The following is a 23,724-nucleotide window of genomic DNA, read 5'->3' as shown; positions in this document are numbered from 1 at the left end:
CGGTTTCCGCCAGGGTCATAATTCCCTTTTTTTGTCCGCCGGCCTGTTTGCGGTATTGCCGCACCTTTAACACCGTCCGCCAGGGTTGTAATGACCCCCTTAGTTTTTATTGTACCCTTTGACTGGGTGGAGGCTGTAAGCATGGGACTTCTTTATGTTTCCCCTATCCAATACTTAATCTCTTTCCACTCAAACTACATGGGACATGACTTTCTAATGTAATCTTACTACTACCAAAACTGCATGAGTTTCTCTAAATCACATGATACAATTTACTCACAACTCTACGTTTTTTATGAGGTTTTCCCTCATACTACACAGGTATATTGGTGAAGGCATCAAACTGGATACTTTAGAATGTTCTTTGTTAATAGTATATTATGTCTGGTCTATGTAGCTCTGATGAAGTCGAAGGTGACCCAACTAAATATTACAAAACAAGTGTTGACTACACTGCGACGTACAAGAAGCTTTGTTACATTCAAAGATGATATTATGCTTGCTGAACTGCTATGATCAAGGTTATACTGTGGTTCTAAAGACAAAGACTATAAATAAAGGACTAACTGAGAGTACATGGACTTGTAAATGCTCAGAGTGTTTTCTGTTGTTGTCTATAGAAGCCCTGTGCTTCTTATACGGAGGTTAGTGGTGGCCTTAGAACACCATTTTTTGTGTGGATTTCATACAAGCAATAGGGTACGCAAGGGTTGGACCTCGTTTTCCTGGACTCTCATCTCGTGCATTTACATCCTGTTACATTATTTACTCAATCTACTACAATGAACTACATCAACATGTCCCTTTTAACTATGTGTCTCATCCTTGAAAAAAGATGTATAACATTTCTAAAAATAAATATTGAACATCTACAATAAATATATGTATACAGATCTTTAAAAACATTTACTGCTGTTTCTTAACTGCAGGATTAAGCTATTTTTTCATCACGTTTAAAATGTCTTTAAAGTACATCATACACATCACAGACATTTTAGTTTTGGAACTGAAAAAATATGCTCCTGTTGAAGCATTGTACCTTATCAGCAAAGTGTTGGATGATAAACGCTCTGTTCGACATTCTTGGCTTCTCAAATAGGGGATTCTTCTCAATGTAATTATTGTAAAGCTTTTGGAGCCAATTATCGTCAGTCCCCTGCGGTAACTAAAATATAATAAAAACCATAATCATCTTTCTGACACCACATTTATCATTATACAGCAGGAAAATGCATATGACCCCATTCACAAACGCTTTTATGCAGTTAAGGGGTTCTAAGTAGTATCCAGATGCACTAGTTTTTCGTTGCCATCACAATTCCCAAATGTGAGTTTACAGAATCATAATGTGGAATTTTAATTTCCTAAAGTACACTTGCCAGTATTTCCCACCATCATAACTTCAGAATTAGGGTCAGAACAGTGGGCACTTCATGGGGACATAAACTACAAATGTGGTTCAACAGCCACAAACTAATCCATTTGTAAATATATGCAAAAGTACTACTGATCAGGTTTGTTAAGGGAAGAGACTGGCTCCATTTTTGGAGCACAGTTTCTCCACCGATATGTAAAAACTGAAACAGTTAAATGTGCAAACAGGTAATTGTAGAAATGCAAAAATATGCATTATTTAAACACCTGCATTCGCTGCCTAGTGCAGGGAGACCAAATGTTAATCCGGGCCAGCCATTGACATAGAAATAGGACTAAATGTTGGCACAGGTCTGTCCTATTTATAAATGGGCTATATATATATATATATATATATATATATATATATATATATATATATATATATATAATAATGCAAACTCCCTCTACCACCCTGGGGTGTGTTGCAAAGGCATGTCTGTGATCCTGTCTTTGGTTCATGGACTCTACAGAGGGTGAGTCTCCCCTCATTACATACTGATGTGCTGCCTGAATGAGGTCTAGCAGCAAAGCGGGAGACTCATTAAACAAGTACAGTCTGTCTGTGGTGTGATGAGGGCCAGTGTGAACATGAGCACAGTGATAAATGTGCATGCTCACCTGACCTTCTCTCAAAACTGGGCCATGTATTCCTTTTTTCAAAAAAGTTGGCATGCCCTAACAGTCTTTCAGGAAAAAAAGGACTGCCCTGGCTAATCTGCATCCTATGAAGTCCTTCAGAGCCAAACTGGGAACTGAAAGGAGTCCTATCAAAAATCATTAAACTATCTGCTGCCCATCTTGGAACAGTATCTATAATAACAAAGTATACACCAAAAAGATAGCCCGAGTGTGCACACATACAGCAACCATCTTTGAAGGTTTTTGTTATACTTTATTTCAAAACATCTCTCTGGATTGTTTTTTTTGTGATAAAGTGTACCAAAATCAATTTCATTCACACATGTCTACACACTGGCAGCCATCTAGTTTCTATCTCAAACGATGGCAAAACAAAACAAGCACTGGAAAAGTCAATAGCTCTGTGCCCTGGGTGCCACAGATTTGCTCTATTTTGCCAATGCCTGTTTTCAGGTTCAATAAGATCTGTGGATAAAACACACCAGTGTATGTTATAATTATTTGTATTTTTTTTAAATAGCTTATAGAGTAACAGTCAAGTGTTGAGAATTGTGTTAGTGGTTGAGGGGGTAAAATACCACTCAAGCAGCAACCACAATCTCCGTCAAGGTGAAACTATGAGGTCATCAGCTTTTGGGGGTGGATTGAGCATCAGTCTTGGCAACTGAATTTAGTCCCCTGTAATCTACAGAGAACCTGACTTCTGGAGTGGAGCCGGTGGGGCACCCTTGGGTACCAGCACCATCGGGTTGGACAAGGGAGTGCTGGAGGGCTATGTCACCCCTAATGACAACATCTTGAAGACCACCTCATTGATGCTAGCTCTCACCTTTTCTGAAAACCTGAAAATGTTGTTCTTCAGAAGCAAACTGTCTCCAGTGTCTATATCGAGGGTACACACATGCATTAGCCTAGGGGTGAGGGAGATCAGAGAAGAAACCTTCCTCAGTACCTGGAAGCAGTCATTCTTTTCTGGAGTCAGAATAGGGGAGAAGTTAACACCCACTACTGACTGATTGTGCTCCTAGGTAGACAGGACATCAAGGAGAGATTAATTCTCCTCTTCCGCTCCATCATCTGTCACCAAGAGCATAGTGACATCAGATCTCTCAAAATGATGCCTGAGGCAGTTTACGTGGGGCACCCTCAAGGAGTTTCTTGGGTTCTTGAGATAGTTCAGGTAGGTGGCAATTCCCTTCCGCTCTTTCACCTCATATGAGACTGTCCAACAATCTGAGAGGGCTCTGGGCTCGACAGGCTCTATGACGCACACATCTGGCCTGGCTGACACTCCACCAGAATGGCCTTCTTGTTGTATTCAAGAGTTTCATTATCTCTTGACGGGCTCCAAGATTGTCTTTAGCCTTCTTACAAGGAAAAGAGGTCCTCTAACAGGGTTCCCACAGAGGAACTGAAAGGGGCTAAAACCCTCCCCCTTCTGGGGTACCTCCCTGCAGGCAACCAGCAGGCATGACAAGAGGACATCCCACTTCCACTTCATGGGTTCCAGAAGGCCCATAATCATGCCCTTCAGGGTCTTGTTGAATCTCTCAAGTCCATTTTTGAGGGTGTGGGGAGCTTGTAGGTTACCCCACGCTCACCCCACATGAACGTCATGTACATAGACATGATGTTACTGCCTCTGACATACACTACTGTCTTGGGGAATCCCAAAAGGTAAAAAATCCACATCAGGACCCTAGCCACCACACGTGCAGTCACCAACCTCAAAGGGATGGCCTCTGGGCACTGTATGGAATGGTTCACCAAGGCCAGGATGAACATGCTACCTAAGTTTGCCCTGAGGATCAAGGGAATAACCCTATCAATGCCCACCAGTTCAAAGGAAGTGCCAACAACAAGCAAGGGAACCAGGGGAGCCTTCAGCTTTTTCCCTGCTTTCCCACTGGCCTGGCAACTGAGGCAGGTCCTGCCAAATGTGTCTGAGGGTGTCTTAATCCTGGCCAACAGAAGTGGGGGACAAGACTGGTGAAAGTCTTGTCCAAACTAGATGTCCTGCCAGAGGAATATCTTGAGCCAACCGAAGTAGGAAAGCCATGTAACACTGTGGAACCAGCAGCACATGGACTGGCCCAGGTCGAGGAACCTTAGGTTCACTATATTGTAGGTCATTCTTCCAACAGATAAGCTGATCTCCAGAGGCATCATCTGCTGCCTGGGCATCAGCTTGCTGCCTCAAGCCCTCTAGATTCTTTTTGACCTTACAGAATTCCTCCCTGGTGGGCCCACCCTCAACTTACCATCCAGCAAGCTCAGGCAGGGCACCAAGGGCAGCAATGTCTTCCCTAATAGGCTCAGGGGTAGCTTCCTCAGGTGCCCCATCAACCTGGGCCGTGGGAACTTCAGGGGCTGGTTTCCCATGCCCCTTATCCTTCCTCTTTTTGGCAGCTGCCTGGGCCATTCTTCCAGGCCTCCTGAACTCCCTTATTGGGCAGCAATGGAACTGATGATCATACAGACCTATTCAGGCAATCCTAGCATCTCCAGATGTGACCTGAGCTCCACTTCCTTCCAGACAGTGTGCTCTAGGTAATTTCCCAACAGACAATATACAGGTATGGAGGGGCTCACAGCTATTTATAGAGAACCTGAGACATCCCCCCTCAAAGAAAATTAGAGTCTCTGGGTATTGACTCTCACAGTTGTCTGCGAGCATGACCTGGTGAAATGTACTAGGGATGACCTGTTCTGAGGACACCAGATGACACCTAACAGTAGTCATCCTGTCTCCTGTGCCTCTCAGAACCTCCACCCTGTGCCCATTGATGGTGAGCCACTGTCTATGCTATATTATACATGAAGGGATATGGGCTTTTAGCACCATGTTCCTGTCCCATAGGGACACTAAAGTAACCTTTGTCCTCTCCCCCATGCTAACTGGGACCACCTTCTCCTTAAGCACTTCACTCATCAACCCAGGTGTCTGCCTAACGGTGGGGAACTGTGTCTGCTTGGGACATTTGTTGTCTCCCTTGGAGTGTCCATAATTGTAATACTCAGTGCACAGAGGCACAAACCTCTCTATCTGCTTGTCGGAGAACTCCTTCTTCTTTGGTTCAGACTGGGTCTGATTACTATTGTTCCTTTGGGAATTATTTTGGGGGCCTTTGGGGAACTCCTTATTTTTAAGTCCTCCCCCCTTTTTTCTAGTGGGACATCAGACCACCCTTCTGGTGACATCCTCCAGATACATTTTGGGACACAGATTCTGCCCCAGATGCTGCCTCCTAAGCAATATCCCTGCGGGTCAGTGAGCTTCAGGTGAGGGCGCAGCTCTGTAAAAGCAATATTGAACACGTGCCCCTTCAGTATCAGATGAAAAAACCCTGTAAAATAATAAAATCATCAACTTTGCTTGCCCACACCCAACCATTTAAAGCCTTGCTGTCGTAATCAAGAAAATCCACCAAGACTGGTGTTGCATCTTTTGGCTATCTCTGCATCTAAAGCGGTACTTCTCACGCTTAGTGACAAGGATGGTTTTCTTTGGGATTTACTTCATCGGGTGCCCCACCTCCAGTGTAACCAAGGTATCCTTCCCCACTGTAGGCATGTTTTTCCAGAGTGATGTCCCCCAAAAGTCTTCTGAGACCCTGAACATCTTTAGGGCCACATTACAGGTAGAAAGCCACTTGTCTATGTCAACCCCACCACACACCTGGGCACTAGACCTTAAGGTATGTGAATCTTCTCATCCCCCTCAGACATTGTGGGTATGCTGCCACTATAACTGCTGGAATCTCCTTGTCTGGCTCTAATATCCAGCTCTTTGAGGCTCCTTTCATGAGCCAGTCGCTTTAAGGCCAGTTTGTCCTCCATGGCCAGTTTCTTTTCCTCCATCTTGAGTTTGGTCATCTGCTGCCTAAACACCCTCATTTCCTTTCTGTCTGCCAATTGCACTGGGGACAGGCCTTGTGAAGTCACACTGCTCTCTACTCAGGCAGGTATTTCAATCTTTCTGTCTCAGGAAACAAGTCATCCCCATCCCCTGAGTGTTGCATCTCATGACTTACATCCAAGGCCTGCTCGCCCTCCTCCATGTTATCCTCTTTATCTTCATCATCTGTTGCTGTCAACAACTGGTGAACCTCTGTCCATCCCCTCAGAGCTTTCTGAAACTCCAATTTCTTGGTGCTGTTCTTGGTTGGCAGCCCCTTTACCTTACAGAATTGCTTGAGCTCAACAACAGTGTAGCTGTTCAGGTTGGCCAACTCACATTCCATTACTGCAGCTATAGTCACAGATAGTCAAGAAGAAATAGTGGATTTGGAAAAAAGCAAAAGAGCCGATCAAGGAGAATTTGATAAAACCTGAATTGGCGTCAAATTGTTTACCTACGCTTTTTAGTATAACACAAAATCAATGTACAGCACTGCATAAACACAAGTCCTAATCTTACTGCTGAAGACCAATGTTGGAATTTGGGTCACTGATTGCGGGGGTGGGGTTGTGAAACCCTTCTCAAGCAGCAACCACAATCGCAGTTGGGGTAAAACTGTCAGGGAACGAAGGCAGGGCAGAGTGATTACACAGGTGACATTTAGCAAGGAGGCAAAGCAAGGTAATACCAGACACCATGCACAGTTTTCCCTGCAAAAATTCTTAATGATTTTATAAAAGTTGTCATGCGTGCTTGAAATATCTGGGGTAATTAGCAGTGCATGATGAGAGCGCAAGTTATAGTTACTTTAGGGCGAGAGTTATAGTTACATGAAATAACTCTAACTATAATTGCTGAATGTGAGTAAATATGAGTAAAATCAGAACCTAACTATAATGTCCCTATCATCTTTTGTTATTGTCAGCAAATTTCTATGATTTTTAATCTAAAGTTATTTTAATACCTATATGTTAATCCAACCACTGGCGCACATGGCCTTTGGCCGTGAACATTGAGGGATTGGCCACAGAGACTGGCCTGCGGCTAGGCTCTGCAATCAGCCACCTATAATCACCCAACCCAAAGCCGTCTTGCCCTCTGCTTCTGCCTTTCTGCTTGCTTCTTGCAATCTGTTTGTCCATCTCTGCCCATTTCTTGCCTTCTTTTTCTGCTTCTTTGCCCATGTTCTGCTTGTTTCTTGCCCTCTGTTTGTGCCTTTCTGCTCATCTCTTTCCCTCTGTTTGTACCTTTCTGCCCATCTATTGTCCTATGTTTATGCCTCTATGCTCATTTTCTGCCCTCTGGTTGTGACTTTCCACCCATTTCTTCCCTCTGTTTGTGGCTTTCTGCCCATTTTTTCCCTCTGTTTGTGCCTTTCTGGTAGCTTTATGCTCATTTCTTGCCGTTTGTTTCTGCCTTTCTGCTTGTTTCTTGACCTCTGTTTCTGCCTCTCTGCCCATTTTCTGCTGGTTTCTTGCCTTCTGTTAGTGAGTTTCTGCTTCTTTCCTACCCTCTGTTTCTGACTTTCTGCTTGTTTCCTGCCCTCTGTTTCTGCCTTTCTGCCTCTTTCCTCCCTCTGTTTCTGCCTCTCTGTCTGTTTCCGTGTCCTCTGTTTGTGCCTCTCTGTCCTTTTTCGGTCTGTTTTCTTGCTTTCTGATTGTGTCTCTCTGTCCTTTTTCTTTCTGTTTCTTGCCCTTTGTGTGAGCCTCAATTGTGCCAAATGTCACGCATGTTACTTCAGGGTAACAATTTAAATCAAGTTCCCGCATTACTGCATGATCGGTAATTTGTCATACAAACAAGATAAAGAGATAGCTAAACAGGATAATTCCCAGTCTTGTTGTGAATTGCAGTACTCTTTTCAATTAACTGCCAGACAGTGACACCAAGTGGCAGCCAGTTCTGGTGATCAAAACAGCATAAGAGTGTTCCTGGCACACAGGCAAGCTTACATATGCACCTGAGAAGAGATACTGTTACCCGACCAGGCCTGAAGAGTGTACCGAAAGGGTAAGAGTATTGGGGCCAAGTAGATGGGGCGGCTTAACACTTGCTGACTGTAGTGCTTTAGTGCATGGGTGGCAAAACAAATCCAATACCTTCTTGTTAGAAATGGGGTTTTTGGTTGGCAGTCAGGTTACCCTCTGTCCAAGCAAAAGCCCTCACTCTAGTCAGGGTAAGTCACACACTATCCAAGATTATCCTGTGCCCACCCTCTGGTAGCTTGGCACGAGCAGTCAGGCTTAACTTAGAAGGCAATGTGTAAAGTATTTGTGCAATAAATCATACAATACCACCATATAGCACCACAAAAATACACCACACAGTGCTTAGAAAAATATATAATATTTATCAGGATAATTGTAGGTCAAAAAGAATAAAGTTGCAATGGAAAATTGTAGAAATATCACAGGAAAGTGATATAAAGTGTCTTAAGTCTTTAGAATGCAATAAAGTGTCTTTCAAGCACAAAGTACCTGGTTTCTGGTGGAAAATCTCCTCAGAGGGCCACAGGAGGAGAGATGTGTGGAAAAAGGGTGTGTGCGTCGATTTCTCCTCAGCACACAAAGACTTGCGTCGTTCTTTTCCACGCGGGGAAGTCGGGCGTCGTTTTCCGGCGCGCAGACAGTCTCTTTTCGTGGATCGCGGGGATTACCAGATGTCCCGGGTCTGTGCGTGGATTCTCCTGCTTGTTTTCCGGCTGCGCGTCGTTCTGCGGGGCTGCGCGTCGAAGTTTCGATCTCACGGTAGGCGTCGCGTCGATTTCCCCTTGGAAGTCGGGCGACGTTGTCCTTGCGAGGCCGTGCGTCGGAAGTTTGGTCTCACGGCAGGCGTCGCGTCGATTTCTCCTTGGAAGTCGGGCGGCGTTGTCCTTGCGAGGCCGTGCGTCAAAGTTCCGCGCTCACGGTAGGCGTCGCGTCGATTTCTCCTGGAAAGTCGGGCGGCTTTGTCCTTGCGAGGTTGTGCGTCGAAGTCTCGATCGTCCCGAGGGCGTCGCGTCGATCTGCGTCGGTGTGCGGCGTTTTTCTCGCCGCGAAACAAGCTGTGCGTCGAAATTTTCGGCGCACGGAGCGTCCAAGTGAAAGGAAGAAGTCTTTTTGGTCCTGAGACTTCAAGGAACAGGAGGCAAGCTCTATCCAAGCCCTTGGAGAGCACTTTCACAGCCAGACAAGAGTTCAGCAAGGCAGCAGGGCAACAGCAAGACAGCAGTCCTTTGTAGAAAGCAGACAGGTGAGTCCTTTGAGCAGCCAGGCAGTTCTTCTTGGCAGGATGTAGTTTCTGGTTCAGGTTTCTTCTCCAGCAAGTGTCTGATGAGGTAGGATTCCAGGTTACCATGTTTTAAGGGAGAGAGCATATGCACTTTAGCACTGGTTAGCAGTGGTAAAGTGCGCAGAGTCTATAAACCAGCAAAAACAGTGTCCAAAAAAATGGAGGGAGGCAGGCAAAAAGTTAGGGGTGACTACCCTAAGGCTGTCAGGTCTAACATGTGTCCCCCCCAGCTGAAAGTGGGGAGAGCTACCCGACCTCCTGGGAGCTCTCATCGCTAAGGCGGAAGTACCTGGAGAGACCATCAGCATTGGCGTGGTCAACCCCTGGGCGATGTTCCACCGTAAAGTCCATCCCCTGTAGGGAAATGGACCACCTCAAGAGTTTTGGATTCTCACCCCTCATCTGCATGAGCCATCTGAGGGGCCTGTGGTCTGTCTGAACCCGGAAGTGAGTCCCAAACAGGTAGGGTCTTAGCTTCTTCAGTGCCCAGACCACAGCAAAAGCTTCTCGTTCAATAGCACTCCACCTCTGTTCCCGTGGTAATAGCCTTCTGCTAATAAAGACTACCGGTTGATCTCTGCCCTCCTCATTCAGCTGTGCTAGGACTGCCCCTATGCCATGCTCTGAAGCGTCTGTCTGCACGATAAATTCCTGGGAGTAGTCAGGGGCCATGAGTACGGGGGCCGTGCACATGGCTTCCTTCAGGGCGTCAAAGGCTTTCTGACAAGCCTCTGTCCAATTCACCAACTTAGGTTGCTTCTTGGAAGTGAGTTCTGTCAAGGGTGTTACAATGGTACCATAGCCCTTGACAAATCGGCGGTAGTATCCTGTGAGGCCTAGAAAGGCTCTCACCTCCGTCTGTGTTCGGGGTGGTTGCCAGGCCTTGATAGTTTCAATCTTGGCCTGGAGTGGCTGCACCTTGCCACCACCCACTAGGTGTCCTAAGTACACCACGGAACCCTGCCCAATCTGGCACTTACTGGCCTTGATGGTCAGGCCTGCCTGTTGCAGGGCCTGAAGCACCTCCTTGAGGTGAAGCAGGTGTTCCTCCCAGCTGGAACTGTAGACAGCTATGTCATCCAGGTAGGCTGCACAGAAGGCATCCTTGCCAGCTAGGACCCCGTTAACCAACCGTTGGAAGGTAGCGGGGGCATTTTTCAACCCAAACGGCATCACCCGGAACTGGTAATGGCCATCCGGGGTTGAAAATGCGGATCTTTCCTTGGCCCCCTCAGTTAGGCCGATCTGCCAGTACCCTGAAGTAAGATCAAACGTACTCAGGAACTTGGCAGCGCCTAGCCTGTCCACGAGCTCATCAGCTCGGGGGATGGGGTGAGCATCAGTCCGTGTGACTGAGTTGAGACCCCGGTAGTCCACACAGAACCGGAGTTCTGGCTTCGCACCTGGGGCAGTAGCCTTAGGGACCAATACCACTGGGCTGGCCCAGGGACTACTGGATTTCTCAATGACCCCTAGAGTCAACATCTTGGAGACCTCCTCCTTGATGCTGGCCTTCACCTTATCCGACAACCTGTAAATTTTGTTTTTCACAGGGAGACTGTCACCGGTGTCAATATCATGAACACAGAGGTTGGTCAGCCCGGGAGTAAGGGAGAACAGGGGGGAGAACTGCTCCAACAGCTCATAACAGTCTCCTTTCTGATTTAGAGTCAGGGAGTCAGACAGAATGACCCCGCTTACTGACCCATCACCTTCTTGGGCAGAGAGGAGGTCGGGGAGAGGTTCACTCTCCTCTTCCGTTCCTTCATCTGTGACCAGAAGCATGTTGATCTCCGACCTCTCAAAATGAGCTTTTAGTCGGTTCACATGGAGCACCCTTAGGGGATTCCTAGGGGTTTTGAGGTCCACTAGGTAAGTGGCCTCCCCTTTCCGCTCCTTTATTTCAAATGGGCCAGACCAGCGGTCCTGGAGAGCTCTGGGCTCTACTGGCTCCATTACCCACACTTTGTCTCCAGGTTGAAACTCTACCAGGGTGGCCTTCTGGTCATACCATTGTTTCATCACCTCTTGACTGGCCTCAAGGTTATCTTGGGCTTCTTTCCAGAAGCGGGTCATCTGGTTGCGGAGGGCCAACATATAGCTGACCACATCCTGAGGGGGTGTCTTTGGAGCTTTCTCCAATCCCTCCTGGACAATGCTTAAGGGTCCCCTGACAGGGTACCCATAGAGAAGTTCAAAGGGACTGAACCCTACCCCTCTCTGGGGGACCTCTCTGTAAGCAAAGAGAAGGCATGGTAAGAGGACGTCCCACTTACGCCTCATGGCCTCAGGGAGGCCACCAATCATGCTTTTCAGGGTCTTGTTGAATCTCTCCACAAGACCATTCGTCTGGGGGTGATAGGGTGTGGTGAACTTGTAAGTTACACCACACGCATCCCACAGAGACTTCATGTATGCAGACATGAAGTTAGTGCCTCTGTCAGACACTATTTCCTTGGGGAATCCCACACGGGTAAATATCCCCATCAGGGTTCTGGCCACCACCGGTGCAGTTACTGTCCTTAGAGGGATTGCCTCTGGGTAACGGGTGGCATGGTCCACCAAAACCAGGATGAACCTGTTGCCTAAGGCAGTTTTGGGGTCCAAGGGACCAACAATGTCGATGCCCACCCTTTCAAAGGGGGTGCCAACGACAGGAAGTGGAATCAGGGGGGTTTTAACCCTTTTTCCTGCTTTACCACTGGCCTGGCAGGTAGGACAGGATCTGCAGAACTTGTCTGAGTGTGTCCTCATTTTGGGCCAATAAAAGTGGGTGACAAGCCTGTTAAAGGTCTTGCCCTGCCCCAAATGTCCTGCCAGGGGAATGTCGTGAGCCAGACCCAGTAGGAAGGTTCGGTAACATTGGGGGACCACCAGCATACGTGCTGCCCCAAAGCCCGGAACCTTAGGCTCACTGTAGAGGAGATCATTCTCCCAATATAGGTGGTGATCGCCAGAGGCGTCGCCGGCTGCCTGGTTTGAGGCTTGTTTCCTCAAACCTTCTAGAGTGGGACATTCTTTCTGCGCCTTGCAGAATTCCTCCCTGGTGGGTCCACCCTCAACTTGACAGCCAGCAAGCTCAGGTAAGTCACCTAGGGCGGCAATGTCTTCCCCAGTTGGCTCGGAAGCCTCCTCCTCAGGAGCCCCGTCAGCCACTGTGGGAACAGCGGGGGCCGGTTTCCCGCACCCCTGGTCCCTCCTCCTGGCAGCTCTCTGGGCCATCGTTCCAGGCTCCAGATGCCCTTGACTTCCCTCTCGGTCAGCCATGGACCGTGTGGTCATGCAGACCCACTCAGGTAACCCTAACATCTCCAGGTGAGACCTGAGCTCCACTTCTTTCCAAGCAGTGTGCTCAAGGTCATTGCCTAACAGACAATCTACAGGCATGGCAGGACTCACAGCTACTTTCAGAGTACCAGAGACCCCCCCCCACTCAAAGGGAACCAGAGCCACCAGTAGGTGACTCTCGCGATTGTCAGCGACTCTGACCTGGTGGAATGTATTAGGTACTATCTGCTCTGCTGACACCAGCTGACTCTTGATAGTAGTCATGCTGGCTCCTGTGTCACGCAGAGCCTCCACCCTCTGCCCATCAATGGTGACCCACTGCCGGTACTTGGAAGTATTTCTGGGCATGTGGGCCTTGGGCACCATTTCTCCTTCTCCCAGGGACACTAGGGAAATCTCTACCTGCTCCCCAAAGCTAGTTGGGTCCATCTCCCCCCGAGTGCTACACTAGTCAACCCAGGTGCCTGTCCGGTAGTGGACGGTGCCCTCTTGGGGCACTGTGGATCGCCTTTGTAGTGACCATATTGGTAACACTCCATGCATTTGGGGCTAGATTTTCCTGACTTGTCAAATGTCCCTGGCTTTTTCCCAAATTTGGAAAAGGAAGGGTTGCCACCCCCTCCCTGGGAATTCTTTTGGGGGCCTTTAGAGAGTTCCTTATCTGTAAGTTTATCTCCCCCCTCTTTCTTCTGTTGGGAACCCTGACCACCTTTGTGGGAGTCCCCCCCAGGTACCTTTTTGGACACTCTGGTGCTAACCCAGAGGTCCGCCTCCTCAGCAAGCTTCCTGGGATCAGTCAGCTTACTATCCACTAGGTGCTGGCGCAAATCTGTATAAGTAACATTAAGCATATGCTCTCTCAGGATCAAGTCATATAAACCTTTATAATCTGCTACTTTGTTGCCCCGCACCCATCCATTCAGTGCCTTACTAGAGAAATCAAAGAAATCTACCCATGTTTGTGTGGTTTGTTTGGTGCTGTCCCTGAACCTCTGACGGTATCCCTCAGGGGTCAGCCCAAACTTGGCAAGTAAAGTGGCTTTCTGGAGTGGGTATGTGTTTTGATCCGGTGGATCCAATGTGAGAAGTGTGTCCCTCCCCAATGGCGGCACATAACCCCACATAGCTACCCCCCATTGCCCTTCAGGAACCTCATGAGCCCTTAGTGCAACTTCATAAGCAGCTAACCATTTATCTATGTCATCTCCCACCACAAAACTGGGCACCACATTTTTGGGTATACGAACCTTCTTTTCTCCAGCAGGTCCTGTCTGTATGCTGCCACCATTATTGCTGGATTCAGACTGTCTTGCCTTGATCTCCAGCTCCTTGAGACTCAGTTCATGAGCCAACAATAGTTTCTTTTCAGCCAAAGCTCTTTCAGCTTCCACTTGTTTGGCTGCTCTTTCAGCCTCAGCTTGTTTGGCTTCTCTTTCTGCCCTCCTCTCCTCCTGTTGCGCCTCAATTTTCAGTTTTGCCATTTGCAATTGGAACTCCCTTTCCTCTCTCCTTTCCTCTGCGGTCAGGCTTTGCATGGAGACACTGCTCCCTGGTCTGGAAGGGTGCACAATTGCAGTGGTAACACCATCCATAGATAGTGAAAATCCTTCTGAGGGGCCATTTTCTGGCTCCCCTTCCTCATCATCCTCTAAATGGGCTTCTGCCCAGGCCCTCAGCGCCACTTGAAAGTCCTCCTTTCTGGAGGCCCCTTGGGTGGGTACCCTTAATGCCCTGCAGAATCCTCTTAGTTGTTTGACCGTGTATGTATCCAACTGGACTAGGTCAAAGTCCCCTGTCTGAGACATGTTGAGTGAGGATTTAGTTTTTGAAAATTGTCAGGAAAAAACGGATTTTCAAAAAGAGATAAAAACCAAGTTGACCTTCAACTGTGGGTAGGTAGTGAGATACTTAGCTACTGTATGTCACTGCACAAATACAAGTCCTATCCTCACCGCTGATCACCAATGTTAGAAATGGGGTTTTTGGTTGGCAGTCAGGTTACCCTCTGTCCAAGCAAAAGCCCTCACTCTAGTCAGGGTAAGTCACACACTATCCAAGATTATCCTGTGCCCACCCTCTGGTAGCTTGGCACGAGCAGTCAGGCTTAACTTAGAAGGCAATGTGTAAAGTATTTGTGCAATAAATCATACAATACCACCATATAGCACCACAAAAATACACCACACAGTGCTTAGAAAAATATATAATATTTATCAGGATAATTGTAGGTCAAAAAGAATAAAGTTGCAATGGAAAATTGTAGAAATATCACAGGAAAGTGATATAAAGTGTCTTAAGTCTTTAGAATGCAATAAAGTGTCTTTCAAGCACAAAGTACCTGGTTTCTGGTGGAAAATCTCCTCAGAGGGCCACAGGAGGAGAGATGCGTGGAAAAAGGGTGTGTGCGTCGATTTCTCCTCAGCACACAAAGACTTGCGTCGTTCTTTTCCACGCGGGGAAGTCGGGCGTCGTTTTCCGGTGCGCAGACAGTCTCTTTTCGTGGATTGCGGGGATTACCAGATGTCCCGGGTCTGTGCGTGGATTCTCCTGCTTGTTTTCCGGCTGCGCGTCGTTCTGCGGGGCTGCGCGTCGAAGTTTCGATCTCACGGTAGGCGTCGCGTCGATTTCCCCTTGGAAGTCGGGCGGCGTTGTCCTTGCGAGGCCGTGCGTCAAAGTTCCGCGCTCACGGTAGGCGTTGCGTCGATTTCGCCTGGAAAGTCGGGCGGCTTTGTCCTTGCGAGGTTGTGCGTCGAAGTCTCGATCGTCCCGAGGGCGTCGCGTCGATCAGCGTCGGTGTGCGGCGTTTTTCTCGCCGCGAAACAAGCTGTGCGTCGAAATTTTCGGCGCACGGAGCGTCCAAGTGAAAGGAAGAAGTCTTTTTGGTCCTGAGACTTCAAGGAACAGGAGGCAAGCTCTATCCAAGCCCTTGGAGAGCACTTTCACAGCCAGACAAGAGTTCAGCAAGGCAGCAGGGCAACAGCAAGACAGCAGTCCTTTGTAGAAAGCAGACAGGTGAGTCCTTTGAGCAGCCAGGCAGTTCTTCTTGGCAGGATGTAGTTTCTGGTTCAGGTTTCTTCTCCAGCAAGTGTCTGATGAGGTAGGATTCCAGGTTACCATGTTTTAAGGGAGAGAGCATATGCACTTTAGCACTGGTTAGCAGTGGTAAAGTGCGCAGAGTCTATAAACCAGCAAAAACAGTGTCCAAAAAAATGGAGGGAGGCAGGCAAAAAGTTAGGGGTGACTACCCTAAGGCTGCAAGATGGTACTTTCCTACAGTCAGGTCTAACACTTCTCATTGAGCTGCTTGCTACAGACAAATAACTGCCACTAGCACCTTCTCAAATCCATAGTTAATTTCCTTTTAGCGCGTCATGATCATGGGCCTAAGTAAACTAGGAACTAGGTTAGTGCCCTTCAATTTCTGGTACTTTGCAGCAGTTTTAAGATCTTGTTAGACTTTCTTGTTGCTCAAGGGGGTGTAATTTCTTAAATTAATATGTTTCCCTTGTCTTCATCGCTTGATTTTGCTTGCAGGAAAGTTTTACACCTAGTCGTTGAATGTTACTCATAATTACACTGAAATTATGAAAACATCACACATAAGCAATATGAAACCTTGACACCTACCTACTGTGCCTTCCTTCTTGTTTGTAGCCCTTTCATGCTATCTGGGACTGCGGGGGGCCCTCAAGAGAGATGAAAACTCTGCTTTCTGGCAGCAGCAGCTGCTTGACAGATCCCACTGTCATGAAGCAGACTTTGTTTACTTTTGCTCGGTGGGAGTGGTCAGCAGTAGCCGGCCCTGGGGTGTGGAGGTCCGCAGGGCCATCAGTGGCTCCACGAGGGGGCCATGTGTCTCCCCTCCCACGAAAAATGCCCCTGGGAGGTGGTGGTCCCCGGGGCTGTGAAGCTGACCCCTTTCACTTTTTCATTATGGCCCGAGGATATGGTGGTTCCCAGGGATGCAGGAGTGGGGAACGTGCACCCCCCCCTGCACACAATATGATGAATGCCCTGGGAAGGTGGTGTTCCTTGGGGCCACGGGGGGCCGAGCGCCCTCCCCTGCATCTCAATAAGTTGAAGCCTCTAGGAGGTGGTGGTCTTCGGGCAGTGGAGGAGGCCAGCAGGCCTTCCCCACACAAATAAAACATTTTGCCCCAGGGAATTGGTGGTCCCTGGGTGCAGGGATCCACGCAGTCCACGCACATATTTTGTGCATCGCCCTGAGGAGGTGGCGGTTCCCCGGGCTTTGGGGCTTTGAGGTGTTTGGTCAAGTGGGTGTAAAGAAAAAGGGGTTTGCTAAAACAGGCTTGAAATCCAATGCATTAACACAGACTTTTGTATTTCCCGTAGCACAAAAACGAACAGTCTATTTTGATGAAATTGTGGCAGGTTTAGATATAAGGGTGCCCAGATGATTCTTTTGTGTACTGCAGGTATGTAGAGTAAGTATTTCTTAAGTTGCAAAGTATTTCAACTTAGAGATATTATGTAGCACAATGCTATTGAAAGTAGCAACAAAGCCCAAAAAATAAACTAGGCTGCATATGTAAAGTTTCAGATTTACTACATGAACTAAAAGACCCATTTATGGTCACAAGCTAATGGAAATATATAAACAAATACATAACAAACAGAATACATCTTAAATTTTCTTTGCATGCTCTCTGGCTCACAAAATAAAACTGTTCCCAACAAGCCAACAAAAAACATCTTTCTTAGGTACTCCTTTGGAACAAAATGAAAAAGTGACCTAGCAGTGAGCTACACAAACTTCGATATGGCAGACATGATAATTGGCCATTAGAGAAAAAAAACTAATATTTTTTTAATTTTTATAGGAACAATGGTTTGCTTTCATTCACTTTCAGCTTCATATGCAGCACAATACCCTACAAAAAAAAATTAAGGAAGCCCACAAAATAAAGTAAGGTTTCAGATTACTAAAAGAACAACTAAAACACATTTATGTTGACATGATTATGTAAACCAATAGGCAAATACATAACAAATACAATAGATAATAAGCAAAACAAAACACATTCAAGCTGATTGCTACTCTGTAGTTATAGTTACTATTCCCTAAAATTTGAATTATTTGGGTATTAGCTCCCTAATAACTTTCCACCATGAGGCGAATCACCACAAAACCTTCCGGACCTGTAGCATTTTCTACTTTTTGACATGATATACATTTTTGTGGTGAACCGTTAAGGGAGTGCAAAGATAAAAGGGGGACCCAAAATGCATTTTTTCACCACTGCATTATTTGCATTTGACGTAGGCTGAAAACGGCTGAATGGATTTTCATGAGATTTGGCAGGCTTATACATTATGGTGCAGAGACAATGCTTTTTGTGTCATGCAGTTAAGTAGGGTAAGCATTTTTAAGATATCAGGCATTTAAATTTAGTGAAATCTGTCACCAGGGTACTTTCGCAGAATTTATCAAAATTCTGTGAAACTACTGTGGTACATGGCTGTAAACGTATTAAAATATATACAAATAAAAATATATAAATACATTTCCCTACCTATTACCGATTACATAAAGGGGTAATAGGCAGGGACCTGCTACTTATCTACATCTAAGGCCATAACACTGAACACAGCCAAAGTGTAGTAAAAACAAGATGGTTGCCTTTTCATTCTCTAAAAACAACCATAATACAACTATATACTGGCTTGTCATCATCATTTTCCATGGTATACAGCAAAGTTATCGTGGTATACCATGGCTCAAAATATAACTAAGGCCTAGCTGTAATACGGGAATGTGGTACCCCTGCATTACAAGGGCAATGCAATACTTAAGTCAGATTTACAAAGGAAAACATGGTCACCGTGCATGGCACTGTATTGATTGGTAAATCTAAAGAATCATAAGGGAGCACAGTTTGCTGTTGTACATTCCTCTCCACAACATAATCTACACTGCTGCAAAATTTGGCATACATCTGTATGCCACGCCACTGTAGCCACTCCACTATACCCTATTCCACTCTACGACACTACACTCTGCACCTCTCCATTGTATGAAACTCTACCCTATGCCACTCCACTCTACGCTATCTCACTGTACGCAACCACCTTTATGCCACTCCAGTCTATATCACTCCACTGTACGCCACTCCACTGGATGCTTCTCCACTAAACAGTATTCCACTCTACCCATTCTACTGTATGTGACTCCACTCTAACCTATGCCATTGCATGCCACTCAACTCTAAAACACTCCACTGTACACTATTCCACTGTATGCCACTCCACTGTGTGCTACTCCACTCTACGCCACTCCAGTGTATGGCACTGCACTGTATGCCACTTTATTACAAGCTATTTGATTGGTCCACACTCCAATGTACACCACTTCACTGCATGCTATCACACTGTACCCCACACAACTGTACACCACTCCAGTTTACACCACTCCATTATACGTAATTACACTCTACGCTACTCCACTATACACTATTATACTTCACTCTATGGCAGTCTACTCTATGCTATTACAATGTACGAGACTTTACTCCACACCTCCTCGGTGTATGCCACTCCAATGTATGTCACTCTGTTATACACTACTCTAGTATATGTTATTTCACTCTACTCCATTCCACTACATGCCAACCACTCTATGCTATTCCACTTTATCCCACTCCACTGGACACTACTTCACTCTATGCCACTTAATTCTATGCTATTTGATTGGACCCCACTCCACTGTATGCCATTCAACTGTATGCTATCACTCAACACCACACCAGTGTAAGCCACTCCATTCTACACCACTCCATTATATGCCATTCCACTGTACACTTTATCAAGATGCACTACTAACACTCCACGCCACTCCACTGTACAACACTCCACTCTACGCCACTCCACTCTAGATGATCACACTGTGCACAACTCCAGTCTACGCTATTATGCTGTATACAACTACACTCTATAAATCTTCAGTGTACGCCACTCCACTGTATGCCACTCCGCTATATGCTATTTCACTCTATCCAATTCCACTGTATGCCACTCCACTTTATGCTCTTCCACTGCATGCCACTCCACTGCATGCTACTCCACTTTACGCCACTCTAGTGTATGCCACTTCACTGTACCCCAGTCCATTCCACGCTATGCCTTTGGATGCCATTCCTCTGTACACCACTCTATTGTATGCTATTACACTCTACCCCATTCCAATGTATGCCGCTCCAGTCTACACCACATCACCATACGCCACTGCACTGTATGCTACTATACAATATTCCAGTCTATGCCACTCTACTATACACCACTCCACTCTATGCTATTCCACTGTATGCCGCGCAACTATATGATACTATACGGCAGTCCAGTGTACACCACTCCATTCTATGCTAGTCCACTGGATGCCACTTCACTTTACACCACTCCTCTCTGCGCCACTCCACTATATGCTACTTCACTCTACCTGCTCCACTGTACACTACTTGAGTCTACCCCACTGCACTGTACGTGACTCCACTTTACCCTATTCTACTCTATGCTAATCCACTCTACGCCACTCCTCTGCACTCAACGCTACTCCACTCTATGTTATTACATTGTACGCAACTTTCAATCTTTGCCCCTCTACTGTGTGGTATTTCACTCCATTCCCATTCCACTGAATGAGACTCCACTGTATGTTATTACACTCTACCCCACCCCACAATACACCACTCCAGTCTAAACCATTTCACTGTTTCCCACACTGCTGTACACTACTACACTATACCCTATTACACTTTACGCCACTCCACTCTATGCTAATGCACTACAAGCCATTACACTCTACGCCACTCCACTGTATGCCACTCTACCCTATTCCAATTTACACCATTCCACTGTACGCTACTCTACCCAAATACAGTATACTCTCCTCCACTCTATATACCCAGACTCCACAAAACTCTATTACACTCTGTGCCACTCAACTAGACTTTCACCCACTCTATCCCTGTACACATCACTGTCCAAAATTGTACTCATCTCTATGCCACTCTGCTCCACTGTACAACACTCTATGCCACTCTATGAAATTAACACTGTACGACACAGCACTCCATTCTAGTGTTTGATATGCAACTCCAATTTCTAACAGTTTCCACAACTCTATATTATGCCACTTCATTCTATGCCACCCCACTCTATGCTAACCCACTGTACCCTACTCCACGCCACTCCATTGTACCACGCTCCACTGTACGCCATTGTACTTTTCCACTGTACAGGATTCCAGTGTATGCTATTCCACTGTATGCTACTCAACTATATGTTAATCCACTCTACCACTCTACACCACTACAGTGTACGCAACTCCACTCTACACTGCTTCAATGTATGACACCCTACTCCACTCTGTAAGAGTCCATCCACAGTTCATGGCACTCTACGACATTCTACTCCACTCTGTGCTCATACACTCCACTGTCCAACTCCATGCTCCACTTTATGCCTGTACACTCCAACGTACAACACTCTATTCCATTATACCACAATTTTCTATAGAACACAGCGTCCACTCTACTGTATGAGACCCCACTCCAATTTATAACAGTTCATGACCTTTGCTACACCAGTACACTCCACACCACTCTACGACACACAAACACACTTTAATATACTTTATTCCACAATACGTTACACCACTCGACTCAACTTCACTCCACTGTACGAGACTTTAGCTCACTCTATGCTGCTATACAACAATCCACTCTACGCAGGTCCACTGTTTCACACACTACTGTACTTTATGCAACTCCACTGTACAACATTCTCCGACACCTTACTTCTGTCTATACCCCTTTATTCCACTGTTTAACACTGTACCATATGTATGCCACTGTACGACACTACTCCACTCTATGCCCATACAGTCTATGCTACTGTACAACACTCTAATACATTCAACTACACGTCACCAAACTTCTCTCTGTGACTCGCCACTCCACTCTATGACACAGTGCTCCACTGTACTCTACAACACTCCACTTGACTATACTCCACTCTATGTTTCACAAACACAAGGGAAACCCAGGGATATCTAGGGACCAACGGTATCTTATTGTTATAAAGAACAAAGGCCTCTAAACAAATCATATAATGAATAATACACTGGGGAAAAATAATGTCCAATCAACTGAATAAAATTAAATTATTTATTCATACAATCAGAATGCTTTGTAGGGGTAAACACCCTCATGGGGTACACAACTTTGGGTAACAAAAAGACACAAAAGCAACAATATGTGATAAAAATTGTAGGAGTTCAAGGTCACAAATATACACAACATGATGCAACTGCAGCCATAATAAATTGTGTGTAGTCAGTAGGGTCAGATTGTCTAAGTCAATGATCTTTCGATCCTCCTAAAATTATGGGATCATCATCAGGACATAATAATGCATGCCTGGGAATACAAGTACAATGATACATAAGATAACCTGTAAAAACAAGGAAAAGGGAGAAGTGGGGAAAAAAAGGGGTGGAAAAACTAAATAAAAGAAAAGAATGAGAAAATAGCATAATAATTGGTTAAAAGAGAAAAAATCAGTTTGTGATGATAAGTCATGCATAAAATATATCCTACATTCTGTATACACTGATTCACAGGTGAACCATGTGGAATCTAAAATATATAGTGCCTCACAGTTGGTAATTACAATATTATAAACCTCCTAGTGTAATTGTGATGCAGAAAGTGTCAAGTGATAATAATTGTGCAGGGTACAGTACATAGCACACATGAAAGTAGCACCCACCAAAGGAGGAGAATCCTCCATATAACAAAAATGACTTACAATGGCAAGTGACTGCTGTAGTGAAAGTACCTGAGCATGGCGGTGATATTTAATCAATACTTAATAAAGAAGAATTCAAATGGATTCTGAGAACAAACAGCTTCCATAGTGGACTGAACAGGATAGAGGACTGGAAATCATTAATATGACTCCTATTTCTGATATTGCCTCTTTGACAAACTTGTGTCACCATGATGATGACTTTATGTGAGAAGAATGGACTGCAACAACCTGTTGCATTTTTATTATTCATTATTTTTATTTTCTCTTTCATATGATGTCGTATTTCTAGTTTTAACCTTATGGTTTTGAGATTACTTCTCCTTTTTGCAAAATTATTTCTGAATATGTCAATGATAAAATTCTCATATTGATGGTTTTTGCTGTTTCCACACTGGTCTGCCATTTTGCCTCCAGTAGTGAAGCTAGGTACTTAATAGTATGGCCATAATACATTGTGTCTGTTTGCATATGGTTATTATTGTGCAGGATGATTGTGTGTTCCGTGTATCCACTTCAGCATCATTATAATATTATTGCATTGTTAATGGTCATACTCTGAGATATCCGTGGGCACAGCGAACAAGCAGTTTGTTGCTATCAATGTGTTGTTAAGATATATTGTTATGATATGGATTTGTTCCTCAAAAATCTGCAGATTGCTACTAGCATTCTAAACTCCTGTGGATGTGGCATTGAATGAAAGACCGTTGATTAATTTACTTATTATTTTGTTGCCTTGAATGTTTTAACAATGGTCGCAATTTGATCACGATTATCTGTCTATTATGTAGTCTATTGGGCTCTCCCTTGTTTTCCCCACATGTTGAGTGTATCCATATTTATGCCAATGTGGAGGATATTAGTTGCATTTTGCCTTACTTTCACTTTTTCTAAGTACTATTTCATCTAATTTGCCTTTCAGTGCTATTAATTACTTCATTTACCCTTCTCGGGTCTCCCTCTTGCTCAAACTGCTTTAAGATGGCCGCCACTGATATAGACACTCTGCACACAGGTTTGTCCTGTTTCTATTTAAAACTGCATTCATTAGAATTCGTATATCTTAAGTTAGCGTGAGTCAAGAACTAGCTGTGTAACTCTCATATTAAAGCGTATTTTTCTGTTTCTCCAGTGTGCTGACTTGCAAAAGACCATGACCCAGCAATTGTTCTTTTCCTTACTTGTTTGCAACAATGCTAGATTTTCTCATCCGCATGCTAGCAGCTTTTAGTATAAAATTATGAACTTCTAAACAAATATGGAAACTTTCAAGGACATTAAAGCGTGGAGAAGAGAACTTTTGACCTGATGTGTGCCAAGGAAATGAAGTAAACCCGCATGTGCCACCTACGAAAAACGTCAATTATGAAGACCAATTAGAA

The 23,724-nt window shown here is 45.5% G+C and overlaps 1 protein-coding gene across 1 annotated transcript in view; it reads right to left on the bottom strand.

Annotated features, from left to right (window-relative positions):
* Positions 1–23,724, bottom strand: part of MYO5C (myosin VC) — a 717,152-nt gene that overhangs the window by 462,625 nt on the left and 230,803 nt on the right. The window contains exon 13 of the mRNA XM_069222459.1: positions 1,040–1,165. Within this exon, the coding sequence (XP_069078560.1) occupies positions 1,040–1,165 (126 nt within the window). The remainder of the gene's footprint in view (positions 1–1,039; positions 1,166–23,724) is intronic.

This window comes from Pleurodeles waltl, chromosome 3_1 (assembly GCF_031143425.1).
Source record: "Pleurodeles waltl isolate 20211129_DDA chromosome 3_1, aPleWal1.hap1.20221129, whole genome shotgun sequence".
Classification (NCBI taxonomy): domain Eukaryota; kingdom Metazoa; phylum Chordata; class Amphibia; order Caudata; family Salamandridae; genus Pleurodeles; species Pleurodeles waltl.
This window is presented reverse-complemented; position numbering and strand designations above follow the sequence as displayed.